This window comes from Giraffa tippelskirchi, chromosome 5, assembly GCF_054371585.1.
Source record: "Giraffa tippelskirchi isolate mGirTip1 chromosome 5, T2T-mGirTip1v1.2.pri, whole genome shotgun sequence".
Taxonomy (NCBI): domain Eukaryota; kingdom Metazoa; phylum Chordata; class Mammalia; order Artiodactyla; family Giraffidae; genus Giraffa; species Giraffa tippelskirchi.
In genome coordinates, this window is record NC_137279.1 from 52,563,927 (window position 1) to 52,586,866 (window position 22,940).

At 37.1% G+C, this 22,940-nt stretch overlaps 1 protein-coding gene across 7 annotated transcripts in view; it reads left to right on the forward strand.

Annotated features, from left to right (window-relative positions):
- Positions 1-115: 115 nt before the first annotated feature.
- The window catches only part of AIDA (axin interactor, dorsalization associated), a 48,729-nt gene continuing 25,904 nt past the window's right edge, over positions 116-22,940 (forward strand). For 5 of the 7 annotated variants that reach the window (XR_014053545.1, XR_014053544.1, XR_014053543.1 and 2 more), the window contains exons 1-5: positions 116-413; positions 8,031-8,100; positions 16,419-16,472; positions 16,884-16,938; positions 22,690-22,753. Coding sequence is in view for 4 of the 7 variants with exons in the window: in XM_081489900.1 (XP_081346026.1) it covers positions 304-413; positions 8,031-8,100; positions 16,419-16,472; positions 16,884-16,938; positions 22,690-22,753 (353 nt within the window). In the remaining 3 variants the exon portion in view is untranslated. Of the gene's footprint in view, positions 1,213-1,489; positions 1,538-1,651; positions 2,844-8,030; positions 8,101-16,418; positions 16,473-16,883; positions 16,939-22,689; positions 22,754-22,940 lie in introns of those variants that run through there. The other 2 variants (XM_081489904.1, XM_081489901.1) reach the window with 2 other exon arrangements.

The following is a 22,940-nucleotide window of genomic DNA, read 5'->3' on the forward strand; positions in this document are numbered from 1 at the left end:
GCCTCCTAAGCCGAGGAAGAATTCCTCAGTAGCAATGGCAGCCGATTGGGGGAGCGGGGCGGCCTCAACCTAACCCGGGGCGGGGCCTTGGGGGCGGAGCTTCGGCGGGGCGGCCGCTTCAGAGCCGCAAAGTTTGGCTGTGGCGGCAAATGGGCTTGGGCGGCTCCTTGGCGGGTGGCGGCGGTGGCCGTAGCGGTTCCTCCTGGCCCTGTTAATGTCGGGGCCAGGCCCGGGGAGGATGGCGCCCTAGAGCCCGGCCTTTCCTGGGGGTAGGGGCGGGAGGGGACGGGGTGGGGACCGGCCATGTCGGAGGTGACCCGAAGTCTGCTGCAGCGCTGGGGCGCCAGTTTTAGGAGAGGCGCCGACTTCGACTCTTGGGGCCAGCTGGTGGAGGCGATAGACGAGTATCAGATGTGAGTGACTAACCGCGGGAGCGAGCCAGACCGGGTCCAGTCGGCCGCCTCCCCCCTTCTTTCTGTGGGTGTCTCTCATCACTGTATCTGTAGCCAAGGCTTCTCAGGGTGGGGCCCCGCAGCCACTGGGGCTGAGATCTCACTGGCCCCAGAGACAACGGTCCGCTCTCTGGGGTTTTTCGCCCTCCGCCGGGCCAGTTCCAATGCAACAGGTAGCCCTTCTTTCCCGGGGCGCCAGCCCATTCAGGCTGCTACTGAGTTCCTTGCCACCGTCTCCCGGGTCCCCCGCTCCGCAGTTTCCTTTTCCCCTCTCCTCCGCCTCTCTCACGTTGCCGCCCCTCAGTTTCTCTTTTAGAATCTCTGAGGAATACTTCTGTGTTCTCCGCCCACGTTCCAGGGATGAGTGGCCTTGCTCTGTGTACGGTGCCTTCCTCCTCCCCTGTGTGGGACAGGAGGGAACGGGTGGCGATTGAGGGGAGGGGGAGCCCTCTGGAAGCATCGAGACCGGAGGTCTCATCAGCCAAAAGAAAGGTCCCCTCTCGCGCCCCTTCTCCACCCCTCTTTCTGGGAAGCCTTGTTTTCCCAATTCACCTCGAATCCGTTTCGGTTTCTAGGACTGTTATTTGCTGGGCTGGGTGAGTCCCACCCGCCCCTCGCTCGGTTGCTCTGGGTGGAGTCCGCGCAGGATGTGAACAGAAGAGAGCAAAATGTGAATTAATAGACCACGCACAGGAGCCACCACTCCCTCCTCGGGTCCCTCCTCCTTTTCCTGTGTATAATGTATAGCCGCCGGGTACAAGTGAGCACCGGGTTCTTTGATCTACCCAAGTCCAGTTTCTTGCCTTTTCTGGTTTCCTCCCAAAACTTGAGGGATGTTTTTAAAATTATAAGGCCAGGTTTGCGTATATATAAAACCTTGCTTGGTTTCTTGCACATTTTACTGAACTGCCTGCTAAAATGCTATTGTTTGCAAACTGTTGACATTAATTACCTCTTGGTTTAAAGTAAGTTATTGTTTGAAACCATGTGTTAGTAAAAAAAAAATTTTTTTTCCTTCTCAAACGTCTTTTGGAAAGAATACAGGATTGGTCCTTGAAGTTACTTGTTTTTATCTGACCATTAAGGTAATTTAAATGCGTAGATGTTTTTAAAGATTTTTTTCCTTAATGTGAACCGTTTTGAAAATCTTTATTGAATTTGTTAAAATATTGCTTCTGTTTTGATTTCTTGGCTGCCAGGCATGTGGGAGTCAAGCTCCCCAGTCAGGGATTGAACCCGAAACACCTGTATTGGAAGGTGGAAGTTTTAGCCACTGGACCGCCAGAGAAATCCTGCATATATGTTTTCTATCTCACCTTACTGACTTCGAATTGCCTGCCATTTTTCAAAAGCCCTGAAAATCACCATGCTTTGGGGCATTTTGCCATGTGTGATAACTTCTGGTTTTTGTTTTGCACTTTCACTTGATTTCACTTATTCTTGCAACTGCTCAGTAAGAGTGTTATTATTCTCATTTTACAAGTGAGGAAACTGAAGCTCAGGTTAATGGGATTATCTGCAGTCACACAACTATATTACTGAAGTCTGGGATTTTTTTAAAAAATTTCGAATCCTGTCTGCTCTACTGTGTAGTGTTTAAGACATTTTGTTAAACACGAATGTTTTGATACATTGTGTAAGTGAATTGGACACATTAGAAGACTTCCTTCGTTACCAGAGAGTGTATCCTTCCATTCTGTAGCCAGTTCGTGAGCACCAGGCATCCTCATTCTATCTTAACTGAACTTGCATAGCCTGAAATCTAAAGCTGCCTTTCACTTGTGATGATGGGACCTCGCAGCTGCTGCCACTTAGCAGCAGATCTCACAATGGAAAGTGAAGAATACCATGTCCAATTGAAGTTACAAAGGAAAATTGAATATGCAAGCTGTTTAGCTAGAATTCCTAAAAACATCTCAGTAAGGGAGTAATAGGCACAGACAAATCTATTGTTGAACCTCAGTTACTAACCTTGAACGTCATGATTCAGAGTAATTCTCAAATTATTATAAAAACCACTAATGTCAAATTTGAATAGAAATGTGTCATGATTGGCTTAAACTTTGTAAACATACAGGCTACATATAAAATGAAGTTGAATTTAAAATTAATATACTCACAAATTTGAAGCCCAGACGTCTGTTTTATTTGAATTATCTGTGAGAAAAGCTGCCGAAAAAGAGAAGATTTGGGAGCCACTAAATGATGTGAAAAAGAATGGACAGGATTTAGCCGCTGACTATATACTGAGAGAAGGAGGAGGCGTCTGGGAGAATTGGCCTTTCTGATGGGGAAGCCAGCAGTGTTTTTACAACCCTGCAACATACAGGAGTGTGTTCATGGGATGTTGATGTTGATGGAGGGAATGAGCATGTTTGTACCTATTGTAAGGTAAGAATATCATAGCTGGAACCGTTTCATCACTCAGTCAGCAAGTGAGAGCTAAGCATATAGACATCACCCTCATAGTACTGAGTCTAATGGAGAATTTTAAAACAAATGGGTATTTCTGTCACAGAAGTATGAAAAGAGTAAGTGCTACCACTCTCCTTGCTGTTTCCTAAAGCCTGCTTCTGCCTTAGGCCATTTGTCCTTTTTCTGGAACACTCCCTGTTGTCTGTTTGGGTTGCTGGATCACCTCCTTCAGGTCTTTGTCCAAATTATCTTCCCTGTGAGACCCTCTCTGGCCACCCTATTTAAAACTGCCGAGTTAAAAGGGGAGGAGGGTGGGCTGAATTGGGAGACTGAGATCAACATGTATACACTGTTAATACTGTGTATAAAACAGACAACTGATGAGAACCTACTGTAGATCACAGGGAACTCTACTCAGTGTTCTGCAGTGACCTCAGTGAGAAGGAAATCCAAAAAAGAGAGGATGCGTGTAAACATACAGCTGATTCACTTTGCTGTACAGCATAAACTAACATAACATTGTAAAGCAAGTATACGCCAATAGAAATTAATTAAATAAAATTGCTCGGTTAAGTCTGCTATCCAGTCCCACTCTTACCTCACTCTTGCAAATCCAACCCCTTAATCTTGGTTTTTTCCATAGTATTTACCGCCATTTAAAATACAATATACTTTTTGTATTCATTCGGTTTGTTGTCTCCTTCTCCACTTGGATGTAAGCTCTTTGAGGACAGAAAATAGGGGGAGTTGTCTGTTTTGTTCTCTACTGTATGCTTAGTGTCCAGAGTAGTAGTAGGCTGTTGTGTGTGTGTGTGTTAGTCGCTCAGTTGTGACCAACTCTTTACGATCCCATGGACTGTACCCCACCAGGCTCCTTTGTGCATGGAATTCTCCAGGCAAGAATACTGGAGTGGGTTGCCATTTCCTTCTCTTATCTAGATATTATATAACTGTTGTATTCTAGTGAATGGCTTGATTCAGGAGTATGCTGTGGAAGCATTAAGGAGTTGATGCCACGATACTACTGTAAAATCTAAACAAATTATGTCAAAACTAAAATTGCTCCCCCAAATATGCACGGTCAATTAAAAACAACTCTTATCTAGCAGGTTACCTGTTTTCAGCAGCCTGGAGATGGGTACCTGCCCCCTAACTTAGGATAGAGTGGCATGGACTCTCTTTTCCTTATTTCATAGAATCAACCTTAAGGTATTGATCCAGCACATGGATGCGCAATAAATATTTGTTAAATGAATGGGTGAGTTTGAAGATTGGATAATACCTATTAATCATCTTTACTGTGTCTAATATCAGCGCCTCTCAAGGTGTGGTCCCAGATCTTTGCTGGTCTGCAAACTGTTACTGGTATGCAGTGAGATAAGTAAAGAAATTGGGATTTAAGATTTAGGAACTTTATTGCAATTTGACATCTTCCTGATTGTTTTTCTTTTATTTTATAAAAGCATTAGGCTAGAACAGATTTGGGGGAAAAAGCTCGTCCTTCACTCTAGATAGTTTGAGAAGAACTGTCATAGATTGCTGTGGGACTTCTCGGGGTTACTTGTTTATGTTCTTTAAGTATATTTAAAACTTCCCCTTGAGAATAGTCCTGTATTAACTGTAGGCACCCTTGTAAACTGAGGTTATTCTCTAGAGAAGAACAGTTGGTAGGTTTCTCACCTTTACTAATAGAATGTCAACTCTTTTACTTGCTCTTCTGATACCTAGAGCATGTTGGTTTTTCCTTGGTGGACAGATTTATGTCTCATTTTGTCTTAAAATGGTGCAGTCGTTTATGGGTTTGGTTTTTTTGCCTAGGTTTTAAAAAAAGTTTTTAAAAATAACTTTATTAAGGTTTAATTTATCTACAGTGAAATTCACCATTTTACAATTCAATGAATTTTTAGTAAATTTACCAAGTTGCACAACCATCACTACAATCAAGTTTTACAGCATTTCCATCACCCCACAAAGATCTCTTTGCACATTTGCAGTCATTCCATATTCCCACTCTAGTCCCAGGCAACTGTTAATCTACATTTTGTCTCTAAAGATGAGATGATCTTTTCTGGACATTTTATGTAAATTGAATCATATGATCTGTTTGTGGCTTCTTTCATTTAGCATCCGATGTTTGAGTTTCATCCATGTTGTTGCATCTATCAGTCTTTTGTTCCTTGTTACTGATGAGTAACGTTGCATTGTATGGATATACCATATTTTGTGTATGCATTCACTAATCGATGGATATTTGAATTCTTTCTAGTTTTTTAATATTGCTGTGAACATTTACGTGCAAGCCCTTATGTGCATGTGTATTTTCATTCTTCTAGAGGTAGATTACCCACAGAGTGGAATTGCTGGCTCATATGGTAAATTTATGTCTGATTTTTAAAAGGAAACTGCCAAATGGTTGATCAAACTGGGTGTACCATTTTACATTTCTACCAACAATATATGAGAGTTCCTGTTTATCCAGTTTGGCAGCATTTGTTATCATGTGTCTCTCTGATTATAGCCATTCTAGTGGGTATATAGTGTATTTCACTGGTTTTAATTTGTCTTTCTTTTACAACTAATGCTACTGAGCATCTTTTCTTTGACGCTTATTTTTCTGTGATGCTTATTTTCCTTGTAAATCTTGTTTGTAAAATGTCTTCAAACCTTTTGCCTATTTTTCAGTTGTCTTTTTCCTATTGAGTTAGAAGGGTTTTTTGGTATATTCTGGATATAAGTCCTTCATGAGATAGGATATATGATTTGCAAATATTTCCTATAGCCTTTCTTCTGACAGTGACCTGCTTAGGTTAACAGTCACTATTGGCATATTGTGTGGGTGTGTGTGTGTGCTAAGTTGCTTCAGTTGTGTCCAATTCTGGGTGACCCTGTGGACTGCAGCCCACCAGGCTCCTCTGTCCATGGAATTCTCCAAGCAAGTGGAACTAGTCAAATAAAGAAACTGCCACACTATAGCTTCCCTGAATTCAGGGATGTATAGTTGACATTGTTAAGTGTAGACTGTGATTCCTAAAGAGAACTATATGTAGATGGTAAACTAGCAAGAGTTAGAAAGTAAATGAAGTACTGTACGGGACAAGTATGGCTTTGTCTATTTCTAATCATACTTACTCCTGCTTAAAATCTGCAAAGAGTGGGTCTAGGAATGACACTTTAGGAAAAATATTCTGGGATTTCCAGTTTGGGAGGAAAAGAAACAAATGGATGGAAACATTTTAAGTAACATAGTAGAACTATCCTGGTAAATGTTATGATTTCATGTAGGAGTTTCTTGCATTATGATAAGAAGAATGTGGACCTTTCATAGACTGAATAGAGGTCATCAAGTGAACTTTATGCCTGATCTTTAAAGATAACGATTACTTAGAATTGAACTTCCATCTAAGGCTTTTTGGAAACATGGTGAACTTCTTTTGCTGTGGCTTGGTAGGAAATCCAGCACATGCACCTCTTGTATCCCTGCCTCGGTTCCCCACCTGGGATAGTATAGTATGCTTGGGAATTGTAGTTTCAAATTCTTTATCCAGTTATAAAATGTTTCACCAAAAAAGTCCTTTTGGTTCTTTGTTTCGCCCACCCTCTGCTGCCCCGCAAATTTTAAAAATTAAAATAAATATCATATAACATGAGCTTTATCATTGTGAGGTTGTACAATTTGGTAGGTTTTAGTCTATTCATAATGTTATGCCAGCATCACCACTATCTAATTCCAAAGCATTTCCATCACCCTCATAAGAAACCCTTTACCTGAAATGGGTCACTTCCAGTTCTCTCCTTTCCCAAGCCTCTGACCACCACTAGTCTGCTTTATATCTCTATGGATTTACCCATTCTGGATATTTCATGTAAATGGAATCAAGTAATACATGATCTTTTACATCTGACTTCTTTTATTTAGTATAATGTTTTTAAGGTTCATCCATGTTGTAGCATGTATTAGTATTTTATTCTTTATGGTCAAATAATATTCCTTTGAATGTGTGCACCTCATTTTGTTTATCTGGGGTTTTTGCACTTTTTGGCTATCATGCATAATGCTGCTGCTGTGAACATTTATGTACTGTGTGTGTGTGTGAACATGTTTTCTGTCCTCTTGGGAATATACATAGGATTTTGAAACTGCTGGGTTATATAGTAACTCTGTGTTTAACTTTTTGAGGAGCTGCCAAATTGCTTTCCACAATGACTGTACCGTTTTACTTTCCTTACTTCAGTGTAAGGATTCTAGTTTCCACATCCTTGTCAACACCCATTGTAATTTTTCTCCCCTCTTTTAAAAGTTATACCCGTCCTGATGGGTGTGAAGTGGTGTCTCATTGTGGTTTTGATTTGTATTTCTCTAATGACTAATGATATTATATTCATGTGCTTATTGGACACTTTTATATCTTCTTTGGAGAAAATGTCTGTTCAGTCAAACCCTTTACTCATTTTTAAATTTAGTTATTTGTCTTTTTATTGTTTAGCTGTAAGGATCATTCCTTTGGTTTTTGGTGTCTCAGAAATAGCTCTAGATCTTTATTGTTGAGCTTGGACTTGTAACACAGATCCATCCTTGAAAATTGATCCAACGCTAGCTGCTGTTTATAAGTATGATGATAACTGGGCAAACAATGATTTCCATGACTGATCGGTAGGGAATTTTCTTTATTTGCCTTGAAAGATATGTTCAAAAGTATAATTTGATAGAGTATCATCACTTTGTTACAGCTATAATTTGAACTAGTCTTATCAGCAAATTAATGATAGACTGATAAAATATCTCTGGTCAGTACTATTATTGGTGTTCACTGGAAGTGTTTAAGCTGAATCTGGACAACTGCTATTGGTTTATTGTAGAGGAAAATCATGTGTACTGAAGAAAGTTGAATTAGATGTCATTTGAAATTCTTTCCAGTTCTATGATTCTGTTTTTATGGTCTCGAGCTGAAATTTATCCCAGTGAAATGGTATGAAAAGTATTGTATCTTATTTTCATTGTTGCACAAAGTTAGATTCTAATGATAGTGTGGATTTATACTTTGAAAACAGAAGAAAAGTGTTATTGTACTTCACTGTTTTTTAAGATTTAAATTGTTTTACCTTGTTGTACTGGAAATACTTTGCTGTCCTTCACTTCTAAAGAATGTTTGTTTCTTCTTACAGATTAGCAAGACACCTACAAAAAGAGGCCCAAGCTCAACACAATAATTCTGAATTCACAGAAGAACAAAAGGTACCATAAAATAATCTCTAGATACATCAGATTCCAAATGAAAAAGGTTCTGTCTTTTGAGTCCATTAAGCAAAAACAAACAACAAAAGCCATTATACTTAAGTACAAAGAATGATACTGATTATGCTTTGCTGATCATTAAGTAATCAGAGATATCACATAATTTACCATGCAGTGAATTTCTCACTTAATGAATTTCTTTTCTCAGCCATTTAGACTTTAACTTTAGTGGAGACCATCCATTCTCTGGTTGGGAGGAGGGGGAACCAGAGACTGGAGTGAGATTGTGAGTAATTGCATTCCATCTCTTAACCCTGGACTCCCTTAACTCTTTTTCCACCTCCTCTCAAAACAGACAAAAACCAAACAAGCCGCCACTGAAATTAGTTCAAGTCAAAAATTTGGCATGAGTCCGTCAACAAAATAAAAGCATAAAGTTTCAAAATGTTTCAAGAGTGTCCTTTCTCATTGAATTAAAATTTTAATGTGTCAACATGATTCCCTGTACTGCTAAAGACTGTGAAAAATGGGATATTTTAAGAAGCTTTACTTGAACAGAATGAGAAGAAATGGGAGGAAACAATCCATATTTTCTCCTAGCTCAAGGGGTCCAATGTTAAGTCAGATTTTAATCTCATAGATAATGAAAAAAAGTAATGTGTTAAGTCAGATTTTAATCTCATAGATAATGAAAAAAAGTAATGTCAGTTTTCCTCTTATTAAGAAAAGACATTGTGAAAACTATGGCAACTTAATTTGCTTTTATCCTTTTTTTGTACAAGGAGTGAGAATGATTCTTGGACCACTTCTTAGGCTTGTATTCATTTGATTCTTCTTTATAAGAGTTTGAAAAGGAAAAAACTCCCAAAGATTAGGGTCAGTCATATTTCTTACACAGGTTAGTATGTTTGCATTTAAAACTATTTAGAGTCTGTGTTATCTAATGTATCTTTACTTTGTGTTTTAAAAAGAAATAGCACTTTTAAAATTTAAAAGTGTAGTTTTCTTTTTTCCTTAATAATTGCTAGTATCGATGATAGATAGATGGCATCACCAACTCAATGGACATGAGTTTGAGTAAACTCCAGGAGTTGGTGATGGACAGGGAGGCCTGGCGTGCTGCAGTCCATGGGGTTGCAAAGAGTCGGACACGACTGAGCAGCTGAACTGACTGATGATAGATTTAGGAAACTTAGGATTTTAGCCCGGGAAAATAATTAGCTCAGAGGAAATATTTGGTTTGCAAAAGGAAAGGGAAAAGGACTATATGCTTTATCACGTCCAAGATTTGTGATTATCTGTCTAGGAATGACTAGGATGTGATCAGCTGATGTCACAGAATTAAGGGTTAAAACATCTACATTTTGAAACAATCTCAGCTATCTGAATATGTAACTTTAATAGCTAACAAAGCATGTTATGAATATGGAATCAAAATGAAAGCTTTGGAAATTAAAAAGTTTGACAGCCATGGTTTAATCACCTGTTTGCCTCAAGTTACTTATATGCCTCATCTCCAACATCTACTGCTTAGATAGGATCTAATATGAACTCAAATATAAAGTGATTTGACCTAAAACATACTACAGTTTTTTAAAATGTTATCAAGAAATGAGCTTTGGCATATGATGATGATTAGACTAATGAGACAAAATCAGCTTTTTCTTAATTTTTTTTAACTTCCTGAGGCTGAAGCTGGGTGTTTGATAATGCTGTTTAATCTTTAACTTATAGCTGTTTATAGTAGGTGCCCAGCTGCTCTCTTTTCAGCTTACACGGATCTACTCCTCCATAAGGCCCAGGAGGCAGCATGACCTAGAGGAATGAGCCTGAGATTTGAAGTGAGAAGACTTGGTCTTGAACCCTGGCTCTGTCTCTGGGCCTTAAATTCCTTGTGTATGAAGTGAAGGATAAGATAACCCTAAATGGTCTTGAAAACCATCTCTAAATCTTCAAATGACTTCTGCCTTTTGAGGCAGTCTGCTCCTCCTCCTTTCCTGGAGACCTGATTTCTGAGGTATTTAGTATTTAAAAACCTGCCTAGGAGGCATATGTGGCTGCCATTTGTGTCTCCAGAGAGAGCTTGTGCCTGCCTGCCTATTTCTTGGGCTTGGGAGAAGGACCCGTCCCCACTCCCCATCACTCTGTACTACATTATGAATATAAGGCAAGTCATTGCATTTAAATTGGAGAAGGAAATGGCAACCCACTCTAGTGTTCTTGCCTGGAGAATCCTAGGGACAGCAGAGTCTGGTGGGCTGCTGTCTATGGGGTCACACAGAGTCGGACATGACTGAAGCGACTTAGCAGCAGCAGCAGCAGCATTGCATTAAAAAATGTAACTTTCCTTAAAAATACAGATGAAACATTCACAGTGGGCAAAAAAAGTCACTTTGACATGTAGGCTTTATTTAATGTCACTTAAGGAAAAAGTTCCATAGTTTGCTGTGACTGTGTGGATCACAACAAACTGTGGAACATTCTTAAAGAGATGGGAATACCAGACCCCCTGACCTTCCTCCTGAGATATCTGTATGCAGGTCAAGAAGCAACTGTTAGAACTGTACATGGAACAACAGACTGGTTCCAAGTAGGGAAAGGAGTATATCAAGGCTGTATATTGTCACCCTGCTTATTTAACTTATATGCAGAGTACATCATGCGAAATGCTGGAATGGATGAAGCACAAGCTGGAATCAAGATTACCAGGAAAAACATCAATAACTTCAGATAATTGAATGACACCACCCTTATGACAGAAAGCGAAGAGGAACTGAAGAGCCTGTTGATGAAAGTGAAAGAGGAGAGTGAAAAAGCTGGCTTAAAACTCAACATTCAAAAAACAAAGATCAGGGCATCCGGTTCCATCACCTCATGGCAAATAGATAGGGAAACAATGGAAACAGTGTCAGACTTTATTTTCTTGGGCTCCCAAATCACTGCAGATCATGACTGCAGCCATGAAATTAAAAGACATTTGCTCCTTGGAAGAAAAGCTATGACCAACCTAGACAGCATGTTAAAAAGCAGAGACATTACTTTGCCAACAAATGTCCATTTGGTCAGAGGTATCGTTTTTCCAATAGTCGTGTATGGATGTGAGAGTTGGACTATAAAAAAAGCTGCGCACCAAAGAATTGATGCTTTTGAACTGTGGTGTTGGAGAAGACTCTTGAGAGTCCCTTAACTGCAAGGAGGTCCAACTAGTCCATCCTAAAGAAAATCAGTCCTGAATATTCATTGGAAGGACTGATGCTGAAGCTGAAGCTTCCAATACTTTAACCACCTGATGTGAAGAACTGACTCATTGGAATAGACCCTGATGCTGGGAAAGATTGAGGGCAGGAGGAGAAGGGGACGACAGAGGATTAGAAGGTTGGATGGCATCACTGACTTGATGGACATGAGTTTGAGCAAGCTCCGGGAGTTGGTGATGAATGGGAAAGCCTGGCATGCTGCAGTCCATAGGGTCAAAGAGTTGGACATGACTGAGTAACTAAACTAACTGAACTGAAGGAAAAAGTCAGAGACTCCAAGTTAATAAATGATTAGAAAGCAAAGATTTCCCAGGCATTATCTGGAGAGCATTGACTCAGAAAAATTAATAGATGTTATATCAACAGAGTTTATAACTTTTCAGGGCTTTTAACATGCTAATGTGTATGTTGGATTTTTAAAGAGTTTGGGTAATGGAGTATTTCTTAAATTTGTTTGCTTTTGGAAGCCTCCTTCCTCTTCTCTTTATAATATTTCATTGAGTCTAAAGAACATGTTATGGGAAATTTTGAAACCAACTATTAGGTCTGCAAAATTAATTGAATGCCAGACCTGGCATGTAAGCCAAAGGAGAAGAAACTCGATTGTGTTTCCTTAAAAGAGAAAAACAGAGAGTGTTCCTTACATTAGTCTGTGCAAAACTATTCTATATGTTTTCTATTTTGAATTACATTCTTTGTGCTTTTACCATTTTAAATGTATTTGTAGCAGTGACAGATTTTAGAATTATGCCAGCCATTCAACAATTTGTGGAACTTTAAAAGAAGATTTTTTAAAAAACCGCCATATTTCTAAAGTAGTTTGTTTATGAAACTTTTTGCTATTGGCTCACAGTAAGATTTCAAAACTATTTGATGAATAAATGCTTTGTTAGATCTTAGATTATTGATATTTATTTGTATTATTATTTTAAGATGAATCTTTTTTTAGAGAGTAACTTATATACTTCTCAGTATTTATTTTAAATATGAACTCTAAAGCCACACCACTGATCTCTCTTAACTTTATTTGTTGGTGGTAGAAAATCTTCATATGGATTTTCTATTCATAATCTCAAAGATTTCTGGTGGAAAATAAGAAAGTTTATAATTCTTATTTGATCCTCCCTCATGATCAGTTGACTTAGCTTTCATTTCATTTCTTAATAGTTTTGTCATTATAACAACTGGGTTTAGTCGCCAAAAAATAGCTGCCAAAAGCTTTCATTCCATTAAATTCTCTACTTTGGTGTAGTAGATTTTCTCGTGTAAGTTTCTGGACAGAGTAGAACATCCTGTCTCATGATACTTAGAAAGTTTTTCCCTGTTTTGAATCAGATTTAGTGGTGATGAGAATTCCAGCACTATATGCTTGTTTTATATTTTATAGGTCTCCCTTTCCACTGCCTCCTCCCTCGCTTCCTTTCTTCTCTGCCTTCCCACATCTAGAGGATAGCTGACGGGCTGTCTAAATCTAAAAAATTGTCTGGATTGAGACTATACTCCCTTAACTCTGTGTATTTTTGTAAACTAGTTTTTCCTTGATATGTTTTGGCAAAATTACGGTAGCTCTTTAATTGTTAACTGCTTTTTTCCTTTAATAGCTCTTTTGGAGTTAACCATTCCCGTAGCTAATGACAAAGTAAAACAGCCAGTATTCTGAAAATTTTCCACCTATATACCTTGTTAGACATATGCAATTAATTTGAATGAAATGCTAATTATTTAAATCTTTCTAAAATTAAGTTTACTTACCTTGAATGCTTAGTCTTAATGTATATTAGTCAGGATTTATGTTCTGTACTTAATAATTTTTCTGAACTGTTTCTAAGAAAGGTGGAATAATGACAGTAGCAAGCACTTGATTTTGATGTCAATAAATGCTACATGTTTTAAAAGTCATTGCTGTGGCTGAAAAGTGATAGTGTTTCACTCTTTTTTTAATACTGATGTTGGGTGTGGTCCCTTAAAATAGTTATGAATAATGCCTATTGGTATTTTGCCATAGTTTCAATAGACTCTGTAAAAAACTGTTGCTTCTTCTTAACTTGAACAAATGTTTAAATTTAAAGTAGGTTATTAGTGGACTTATAGTTGTTAAACTAGAATATATTTTACCTGAAATGTTAAAAACATCAAATCAAATGGATTGTATAGTAAAGAAGGAAAAGGAGTTAACTAAGTTTTTTAAAGACTTACTCATTGATACATGTCCCTTAACACAGACAGCCCTTTTTCAAAACCATTTTTTTTAAAGAACATGAGTGTGACCAAATGGTATTAAAATAAACGTATTGCTTTGTTGTATGTATTGCTGTTGTATTGAAGACATTGATGTCCAGGACAAGTTACTTAACCTTTCTTCGGTTTTCACATCTTATAGATGTGAAATGGTTGTATCTAGTACATAGGGTTATAGTGAGGATTAAATGAATTAATGTGGGTAAATCACCTAGGAGAATCTGTCACTTAGTAAGTGCTCAATAGGTTTTAGCCATTACTAACTATATTAAAGTCATTTACTAGTTTTGTCAGATTGGAGTGGTTTATATGAACACCACTGATTTAGGGATATTAGATTTTACATAGAAAAGATTGTCGCTGGTTCCCCTACAACAGCTGTTTCAGAGGGTAAATAAATCTGTATCTTGAATCCTTTTACAGCAATTATATTAAATACAATATCTAAAATTTCAGAATAAAATTTGACATTTTCTAAACTCACATTAAGATGAAAGGAAATTTTAAAGATTGTGGAAATAGTTAAATATTGTTACTAGTTCCTTGACCAAAAGTCATATCTTTTGCTCAGTAGTAGTTTATTTATTTTTGAAAATTTTTTATTGATGTATACTTGATTTACAATGTTGTGCACAGCTAAGTGATTCAATTATACATATATATACATATTCTTTTTCATTTTCTTTTCCATTATGGTTTATTGTACAATAGTGAATACAGTTCCTTGTGCTATACAGTAGGACTTTATTGTTTATCTTTGTTATATATAGTACTTTGTGTCTGCTAATCCATGCTCCTAATTTATCCCTTCCCCTTTCCCCTTTGGTAACCATAAGTTTGTTTTTGTTGTCTGTGAGTCTGGTTCTGTTTCATAAATAAGTTCATATCTGTCATATTTTAGATTCCAAATGCAAGTGATATCATATAGTATTTGTTTTTCTCTTCTGACTTTCTTCACTTGGTATGATAATCTCTAGGTCTATCCATGTTGCTGCAAATGGCATTTCATTCTTTTTATGGCTGAGTAGTATTCCTTTGTGTGTGTGTGTGTGTATTCTTTTTTATCCATTCATCTGTCAGTGGACATGTATTTACCTTACTTCATGTCTTGGCTATTATAAATAGCGCTGCTATGAACATTGAGGTGCATGTGTCTTTTCAAATTATAGTTTTCTCTAGATATGTCCTCAGGGGTGGGATTGCTGGATCATATGGCAACTCTATTTTTAGTTTTTTAAGGAACCTCTGTACTGTTTTCCATAGTGGCTGCACCAATTTACATTCCCACCTGCAGTGTAAAAGGGTTGCCTTTTCTCCATACCCTCTCTAGCATTTGTTATTTGCAGAATTAGTGTTTTATTTTGTGAATTGCTATCCCATCTATATAATGCCTGTATGATAATCGCATAGCACTCACTAGCCTGAGTGCCAGATACCAGGACAATACTTGTTACTCCTCTTTGCTCCTCATTTATCTTCCAAAGAAAATCGACATAAGAGGAAACCACCAAATCTAATTGACTGAACTTTTGCAGGTCATCAGTATGTGTAGAAAAACATCACTTTTCCCCAGAATATTGTATTGTGAAGGCATTGCAAATATTGTACATATACACTTCACTTTTATGGTCAGGGTTTATTTCTAATAGAAAGTTAAGAAATATCTTTTTTTGGAAAGATTTCAAAGTCTTGCTTGTCATAATTTAGCTGCCTGCTCTTGTGCGTATTTGTTTTTTGGGTCTCCTTTTCGGGTCAACCCTAGTCATTCATGTCCTTTTTCTGACTACTGATTACCTGGACAGTTGAAATAACTTGATCTAACCTTTAGTCTTTGCCCTTCTCTCCTTTACCCTAGGGACACTGTTGTCACAACAGTTTTCTTAAAGGGAAAATCTGATACTCATTCTTCTGTCCAAAAACTATTTGTGAAGTAGTAACAGATTCATTCCTCAACTAGTCATAGAAAGTCCCCTTCATAATAACCCCTCCCCCCCAACACACACACATTTCACATTTCAAACCTATCTCCGCATTTTCGGTTTGGGACTTTAGACAACTGAACTATGCTGGTTTCCCAAGTTCTTTAGTTTTAGAAATCCTCCCAGTCACTGGGGCTTGATTCCTAATTTTGATTCCTGTCCTATTTCTTTAGGGCATATTAGCACTTACTTTGCTGACACCTGTAAACCAAGTTCCTCTGTTTTATGTTACAGTGATTTTGTATGTTTCTTACATGTTTAATAGAAACATGAGCTTATTAAAGGCAAGGACTAATGCCCTGTCATTTATATCTGTTTGATAACTCAGATCTGACTATAAAGTTTGCCACCATTTATCACAACTATTGATTTTGCTTAGCATTGCTGATACATTTAATTGAACTTGACTTGGCTCAAGTCAAGATTGGACTTGAGTCAGCATTAAATTATGCCCTTGTGCTAACTTTCAGATGTTTTTGATTTTAAGTCTTTTAGGGAATATCAGACCTTATGGAGAAGAAGAGAAGGCAAAGCTTGGAGAGAAGATGTTTGAAGTTCTTTTCATTGCCCTTTAAATCATATAGAAAGCTATCATCAAAGCAAATGATTTAAAATTGGTTGTGGCGCATTAGACCAGGAGTGAATATATGCTCACCTTCTCTGCATGGTCCCAGCACTTTGCTTCCTATTTCTCATCTCCATAGTCTGCAAGATGCTAAAAAGAAATAAAATTTAATCTAACTTTTAAAATCATAGATCACTTATCAATAAAAAGTTAACTCGATTTTTGGCAACTAACGGTTATAATGTATTTGGTATTTATAACTTTTTCTTTTTCCTACAGAAAACCATAGGCAAAATTGCAACATGCTTGGAATTACGAAGTGCAGCTTTACAGGTAAATAGATCCCCCCCAACTTCTTAATATAAGGAAAAGGAATTAGTGTGAACTATTCTGATAAAATATTAGGCATTCATGTCAAAAGAAGGATAGTCTCAGAAGGATTTTATAACAATAAGAATTCATGGATTAAACTCCTATTAAAAGATCTATTAGTTCAAGTTATATAAACTGTAAAAATAAAAGATATGGCTTTAATTTTTTTCGTCAATATTTTTAGTCAGAATGTTCCAAAAAAACAAAAACTAATTTGGAATTTTTAATTTTTTTTTTTTTTTACTTTGAAAGCAATAAATGGATTCTTTTATTTTGGCTACTTTTTGAATATTTTGTCAGCCATAATAAAAGACACAGGGTGCAGTGAAGTCTTTGTATTAAAAATATGTAATTTGCATATTTTAAATTCAGTCCACACAGTCCCAGGAAGAATTTAAACTGGAAGATCTGAAGAAGCTAGAACCAAGTAAGCTTCATTTCATATTTTTTATTGATACTGCTTTAGAAAAATGTTTACACTATTATGGATATTAAGATTATTTAGCAGAGATGCTGATTTGAGTCTTTTCTGTTACTATCTAATCCTATGTAATTTTTTGTACTTTTATAATTCCTATAATATTTTTAGTAATTATTGTTTGGTTCACCTTGTGTGCTCAGTCGTGAACTATAACCTGCCAGACTCCCCTGTCCATGGAGTTTTCCACACAAGAATATTGGAGTGGGTTGCCATTTCTTATTCCAAAGTATCTTCCCAACCCAGGGATCAAACCTGCATCTCCTGCATTGGCAGGCAGATTCATTACCACTGCTATGTGGGAAGCCGTCTCACCTTCATTATAGAATATGAAAAATTATTTGATTCTATGTTGTACCTCACCTATCTGTTTTAGCCTTTGTTTTATTTGGTTTACTAAGACTACAATTAAATTACTTTGGTAAACATTTACAGTAGATTCTACTGGAAAGTATAAAGTTATATAGTCATTGATGTCTATACTGTCACTGAAAACTGCAGCCCAGCTGTTTGAACTGCTCTATAAAATATTTCCTTATTGTCCCCATTTTCCTTCCTAAATGTTTTTTTTGAAGTAAACAATTCCTTCACATATTTTGGTGGTTAGGATGTGCTAGATGAAGCTTTTTTTGCTGGTTCAAATGAATGTTCTCTTAGAGGAAATGTTTGAAATATAGGCAAGGGCACAAGTATTGACTATCACCACAGTCAATTTTAGGACATTTTTTATCACCCCATAAAGAAACCCTGTATCCATTAGCATTCACTCATTTCCCTCTAGCTTCCCCTGATTCCCAGCCTGAGGCAACCACTAATCTACTTTTTGTCTCTATAAATTTGCCTATTCTGAACATTTCATATAAATGGAATCATACAATAATTGGTCTTTTGTAAGTGCCTGTATATAAGATTATTTTAAGAAAAACGCATTTGTGTTTAATCACTCAGTCATGTCCGACTCTTTTGTGACCCCATGGACTATAGCCTGCCAGGCTCCTCTGTCCATGGAATTTTACAGGCAAGAATACTGGAGTGGGTTGTCATTTCCTCCTCCAGTGAATCTTCCCAACCCAGGGATCGAACCCACATCTCCTGTGTCTCCTGCATTGGCAGGCAGGTTCTTTTAAAAAAAGATTTCAGCTGCTTTGAGGATGTCTGAGTTATATTATGTTTCTGAAGAAAATTAGAAATGTTCAATTTTAAATGATAAGAATAATTAGGATTTGGGATCCTCATTTAGTAACTATTTTCCATCTCTTCTCAGTTTGTTTCCAAATAAAACTTAAGAATATGTAGGTTCACTGTAAAGACTGTAAACACTTAAAATCAGGTGTTTATTATCTCTTTCCATAGACACACTCAATTTTTCCTCCTGTTGCCTCATAGACTCTCTTGTTGGTAATAATGATCACCATTTTTTAGAGTAGGAGGAATGTGCCAAACACTCAGATAAATAGTCTTGACCACATTTTGCTGACACTTGCCCATGATTTTACAGCTTGTAAATGCTAGAACTGGGTTGGGTTCGAAGAGATCTCAAAGCCTACATTCCTACCATTATACTCTGTTATTAATACTTGTAATCATGCAATATTGACATCAGTCCTTGATATCATGATTCTTTAGGTCAAACTCCTGAGAGATTATTGACCCATGTATTTGTGGAAGATTGAACTGAAATCCACATTTGTCTTCTGATTTGTTTGTTTTTAAGATTTGGGGTGGGAATAGAGAGGAAAGAATGTAATTTGGATTCGTTTTTATTATTTTTGATTTTAAATAAAGTTTCTCATTTGGACTTCTCCCTTCCTGGTACTTACTATATTTTTAGATGATTTTAATTTGCTTCTTGCCTCTTAAACTTAAATGTGTATGTTGTATCTCAGTAGGCTATGCCCTGTAATTAAGTTTGAATTTATAAAATCTAGGCACTTGCTTTGAGTTAATTGTTTATCAGAATTAAACATTTTCAATAAATTGGTATTTGGCTATATTTCAGATTAAGTGTTCTTAGTCAACCTGGCCTCTGCCTCTTCTAATAATGTAAGGAAGGGAAAATTAACAAATGACTGTATCTTTCAGCTTGATTATCTTAGTTGGTTTATTTTGCTAATGTATTTTTCCTTCAAGATTTTTAAAACCTCTTTGTAATCCTATCTGAAATTCATACTAAAGCTAAGATCTTGAAAGTAATAGTTATTTAATTTTCTTAAGTTAATCCTTAGTAATACACTATTTCTTACTCAAACATACCCCTGTATTACCACCCCATAAACTGTAAAATTCCCTTCTGTTAATTAAACTTTCAAGGCCCCAAAGAAATCCCACCTTGCCCTGAAAGCTTTCTCTTCTCTCCTTAGGAGTAATTAGACTCTGTCTCATGTTCTTTATAGGAGCACTTTTTATAGCCACTGTCATAGTCTGCCCTGTACTAGTCTCACTAATATTTATTTCTTTCCTCAAGAATATTGTGAATAAACTTTGTATTTTCCCCACAGAGCCTCATTCAATGCTTTGCATATAGTATGAACTTGGCAAATTTTTAAATTGAATAGAGTTAAATGTCTACAGGAAGTTGTTTCCCATAAACTTTCAGATGGGAAGCACTTGCTTGTTTTTCCTACCACAAAAATGAAAAGTAGCTACAAGGAAAAAAAAAAATACATTTGGGGTGTGTGTGAGTGTGATTTTTAATGTCAGATTCAGGAGGGTGGCAGGCCATGCTCCATGAGAGTGGGCTGGGAGTGCTGAGTTCTCACCAGTAGAGGGTATACCATCAAGTCAATATTCAGTGGGGCTGTGTGCATTATTTCTACTGAATGAACCAATTAGTCCCCAATCGTGTTGGACTCCACATTCATGATCACCCTTTCCATGAAATTATAAACTAACTTCTCCTCTTCTCTACAACCTCCAAAAATATCAAGATTCATATTAGAAGAAAAATCCTATGTTAAGTTTATATAGAATCTTATTTTAAAAGGACACTAGAATCCTTGTTATTCCCCAGTTGGTGAAAATGGAAACCCATCCTACAATGACAGAAAGCGAGAAAGGTGCTGTTATTTTTCTTTCAAAATTATTCATACAATAATAAAATAATTTATTTGTAATTTGTAATATTTTATTACAATAATAAAATATATGCTATACTCTATACTTGTAAATACAAAATAAAGAAGAGGCTGTTATACCAAAACAGACATTTCCTTTTCAAAACTTAGATACCTAAGAAAAGAAAATACTGTTTAATTCTTTTATTATAATACAAATTCAGGATATTCTTAGAAAGTAAAATGATTCTCAGTTTTATTGATGTTTTGTTTATATTTTAAGGGTTGACTTTTTCCTTTTCACTATTAAAATGTGGTCATTGCTAATATAAATATGCATAATCTTGTCACCCGTTTCCCATTCTCAGCATCTAGCACAATACTGTGTGGTTCTTTGATATTTGAGTTGAATGAATAGTTTAGTCACAATAAACAGTCATGCACCAAGTTTAGAGGTGATATTCTTAAAATTTGAAAAATAGTCCTTCTTAGTGAGATCTAAAATAATAGGATTCTAGTCAGCCAGGTAGGGAGAACTATGGAGAGAATAAATTACCATATAATAATGTAGACTTATACTTGTATGGTACTTTAAGTGTTCCTATGCAATGTCATATATTATGTTATTTAATTTAATTCTCTCAACAGTTTGTGAAAAAAGGTAGAATATGATTTTGGAACTGGGGAAGCCGAGATTCAGAGTAGTTACATGAATGCTCAAGTCATTAACATCATGGGAGGGCTAAGATCTGATTCAAATCTTTTGCCACTTGCCCTTTGCTTCTCAGACTTCAGCTTTTTGGTCCTTTCCATTCCTTGAACAAACTCCTGCTGCAGAGCCTTTGTTGTTGCTCTGGCCTGTTCTCTAATACTTGGAGAGTCCTTGCCCAGAGCTGCTTGTGGACATTTCTTCTCATTCAGGTCATGGCTCAAATGTCTTCTAATAATTCAGGTTTGAGCGGCCTACCCTGTTCACTTCAGCTGAAGTAATCCCTCTATTCCACTTACACAAGCATCCTCTGGGTCCTTCAGTCACAGTCTTAATATCATCATGTTCATTTTGTGGCTTGTTATTGTCTACTTTTCCTGACTAGGGTCTAAGATCCGTAGTGGGAAAACTACTAAGATCCCAGAGGGTGAAAACTCTCTGTCACTATCACTGCTGTGTCTTAGCACTCAGTACACATTTGTTGAGATGAAAAGAGAGGAAGAAGGAGGGTAGGAGTTGGAAGGAGAGAGAGAATAAGAATGAGTGAAAATATAGACAGAAGTCTCAGACTTCTCTCCCTGAAGGGCTTAGTAGGAGTGCATATATTAGAAGAAGTATGATAAACACATTTGACTCCTATGGGAGTAAGGCATGTACTTGCAACCTGTACTCAGGGATTTCCTTTTTGAGGATGACAACATCCATACCTATTTCAGCTCCAAACTGCAGGACTCCAAAATTAGAATGAATAAGTTGAATATAAACTCACAGAAACATTTTGGGTTGTACAATTAATGCCATTGCTTTACCTTCACATAACTGTAGGTAGATACTGGCAATCCATAAGACCAGATATGAAGCACCTCTCCAAATGTAGGTAGAATTGTAGAGCGTCTCTCTTGTTAAGTTTCTTTGCCTGGATATAATCACTGACCACAACCATAATACAGGAGGTTGTAATACAAGAGGTTGTTCGAAGACTTCTCTTGAGGATAAACCCCTTTTTGTGTTTGTGTGTGCATATATATGGAGAAGGAAATGGCAACCCACTCCTGTATTCTTGCCTGGAGAATCCCATGAACAGAGGAGCCTGGCAGACTACAGTATCCATGGGGTTGCAAAGAGTCAGACGTGACTGAGCGTGCATGAGCCTGTATGTAAGCATATATGTATGTATATATTACATATGTATAATAAACTATGGTAAAGGTATATGATAATTATAACCTCACTACTATAAACTTTACCAGTTTTGTGGAGTTGAGGGGAAGACTAATCAAGACATAAAATAAGATAGGCTCATATCCCTCTCACTGGTCATCTTTGACACCAATCTTTCAGTTAAAGTACTCCAGGGAGGAGTTATTGCCTTTCTCAGGTGCCCCATGTCTCACCTAGGATTTTGTACAGAGAACTATTTTGGAGTTTATTTTCCATAACCACTCTGAGACTCTGGAAGTTACCTTCCTTGGAGTCCTGACAGTACTCTGAAATTACTGGTGCTTGGAGTGTGGATATTTTCATTTTGCTAAGATATTCAATGGACAAGTGCGTTGTGGCTTTGGATGATGATAAGATTGAGAATTTTTAAAGTATTAATAGATACCCCAGTGGCTCAGCGGTAAAGAATCTGCCTGCAATGCAGGAGACACGGGTTCGATCCCTTGGTCTGGAAGATCCTCTGGAAGAGGAAATGGCAACCCACTCCAGTATTCTTGCTGGGGAAAATCCCATGGACAGAGGAGCCTGGTGGCCTATGGTCCATAGGGTCACAAAGAATTGGATACGACTGAGCGATTGAACGCGCGCGCGCACACACACACACACACGTATACACACATATTAATAGGCATGGTAAAATTGACTAAAATCAGTCACAATAAATTTTTTTATTCTGATTCATGACATAATTCATGTGTCTTTCTCTTTTTATTCTAGTCCTAAAGAATATTCTTACATATAATAAAGAATTCCCATTTGATGTTCAGCCTGTCCCTTTAAGGTAAAATAAATTAGCGCCAGTATTTGTCTCCTTATTTTATCATCTTATTTTATACCTATTTTTCAGATATTTCTGGATGTATCATATCAATGTTGGTATCACTGATATCATTAATCCAACATATTAACATTTTATGTTAGCATTTTTTATATCAACATTTTACCTGGGAAATGAGTAGCTATTTGGC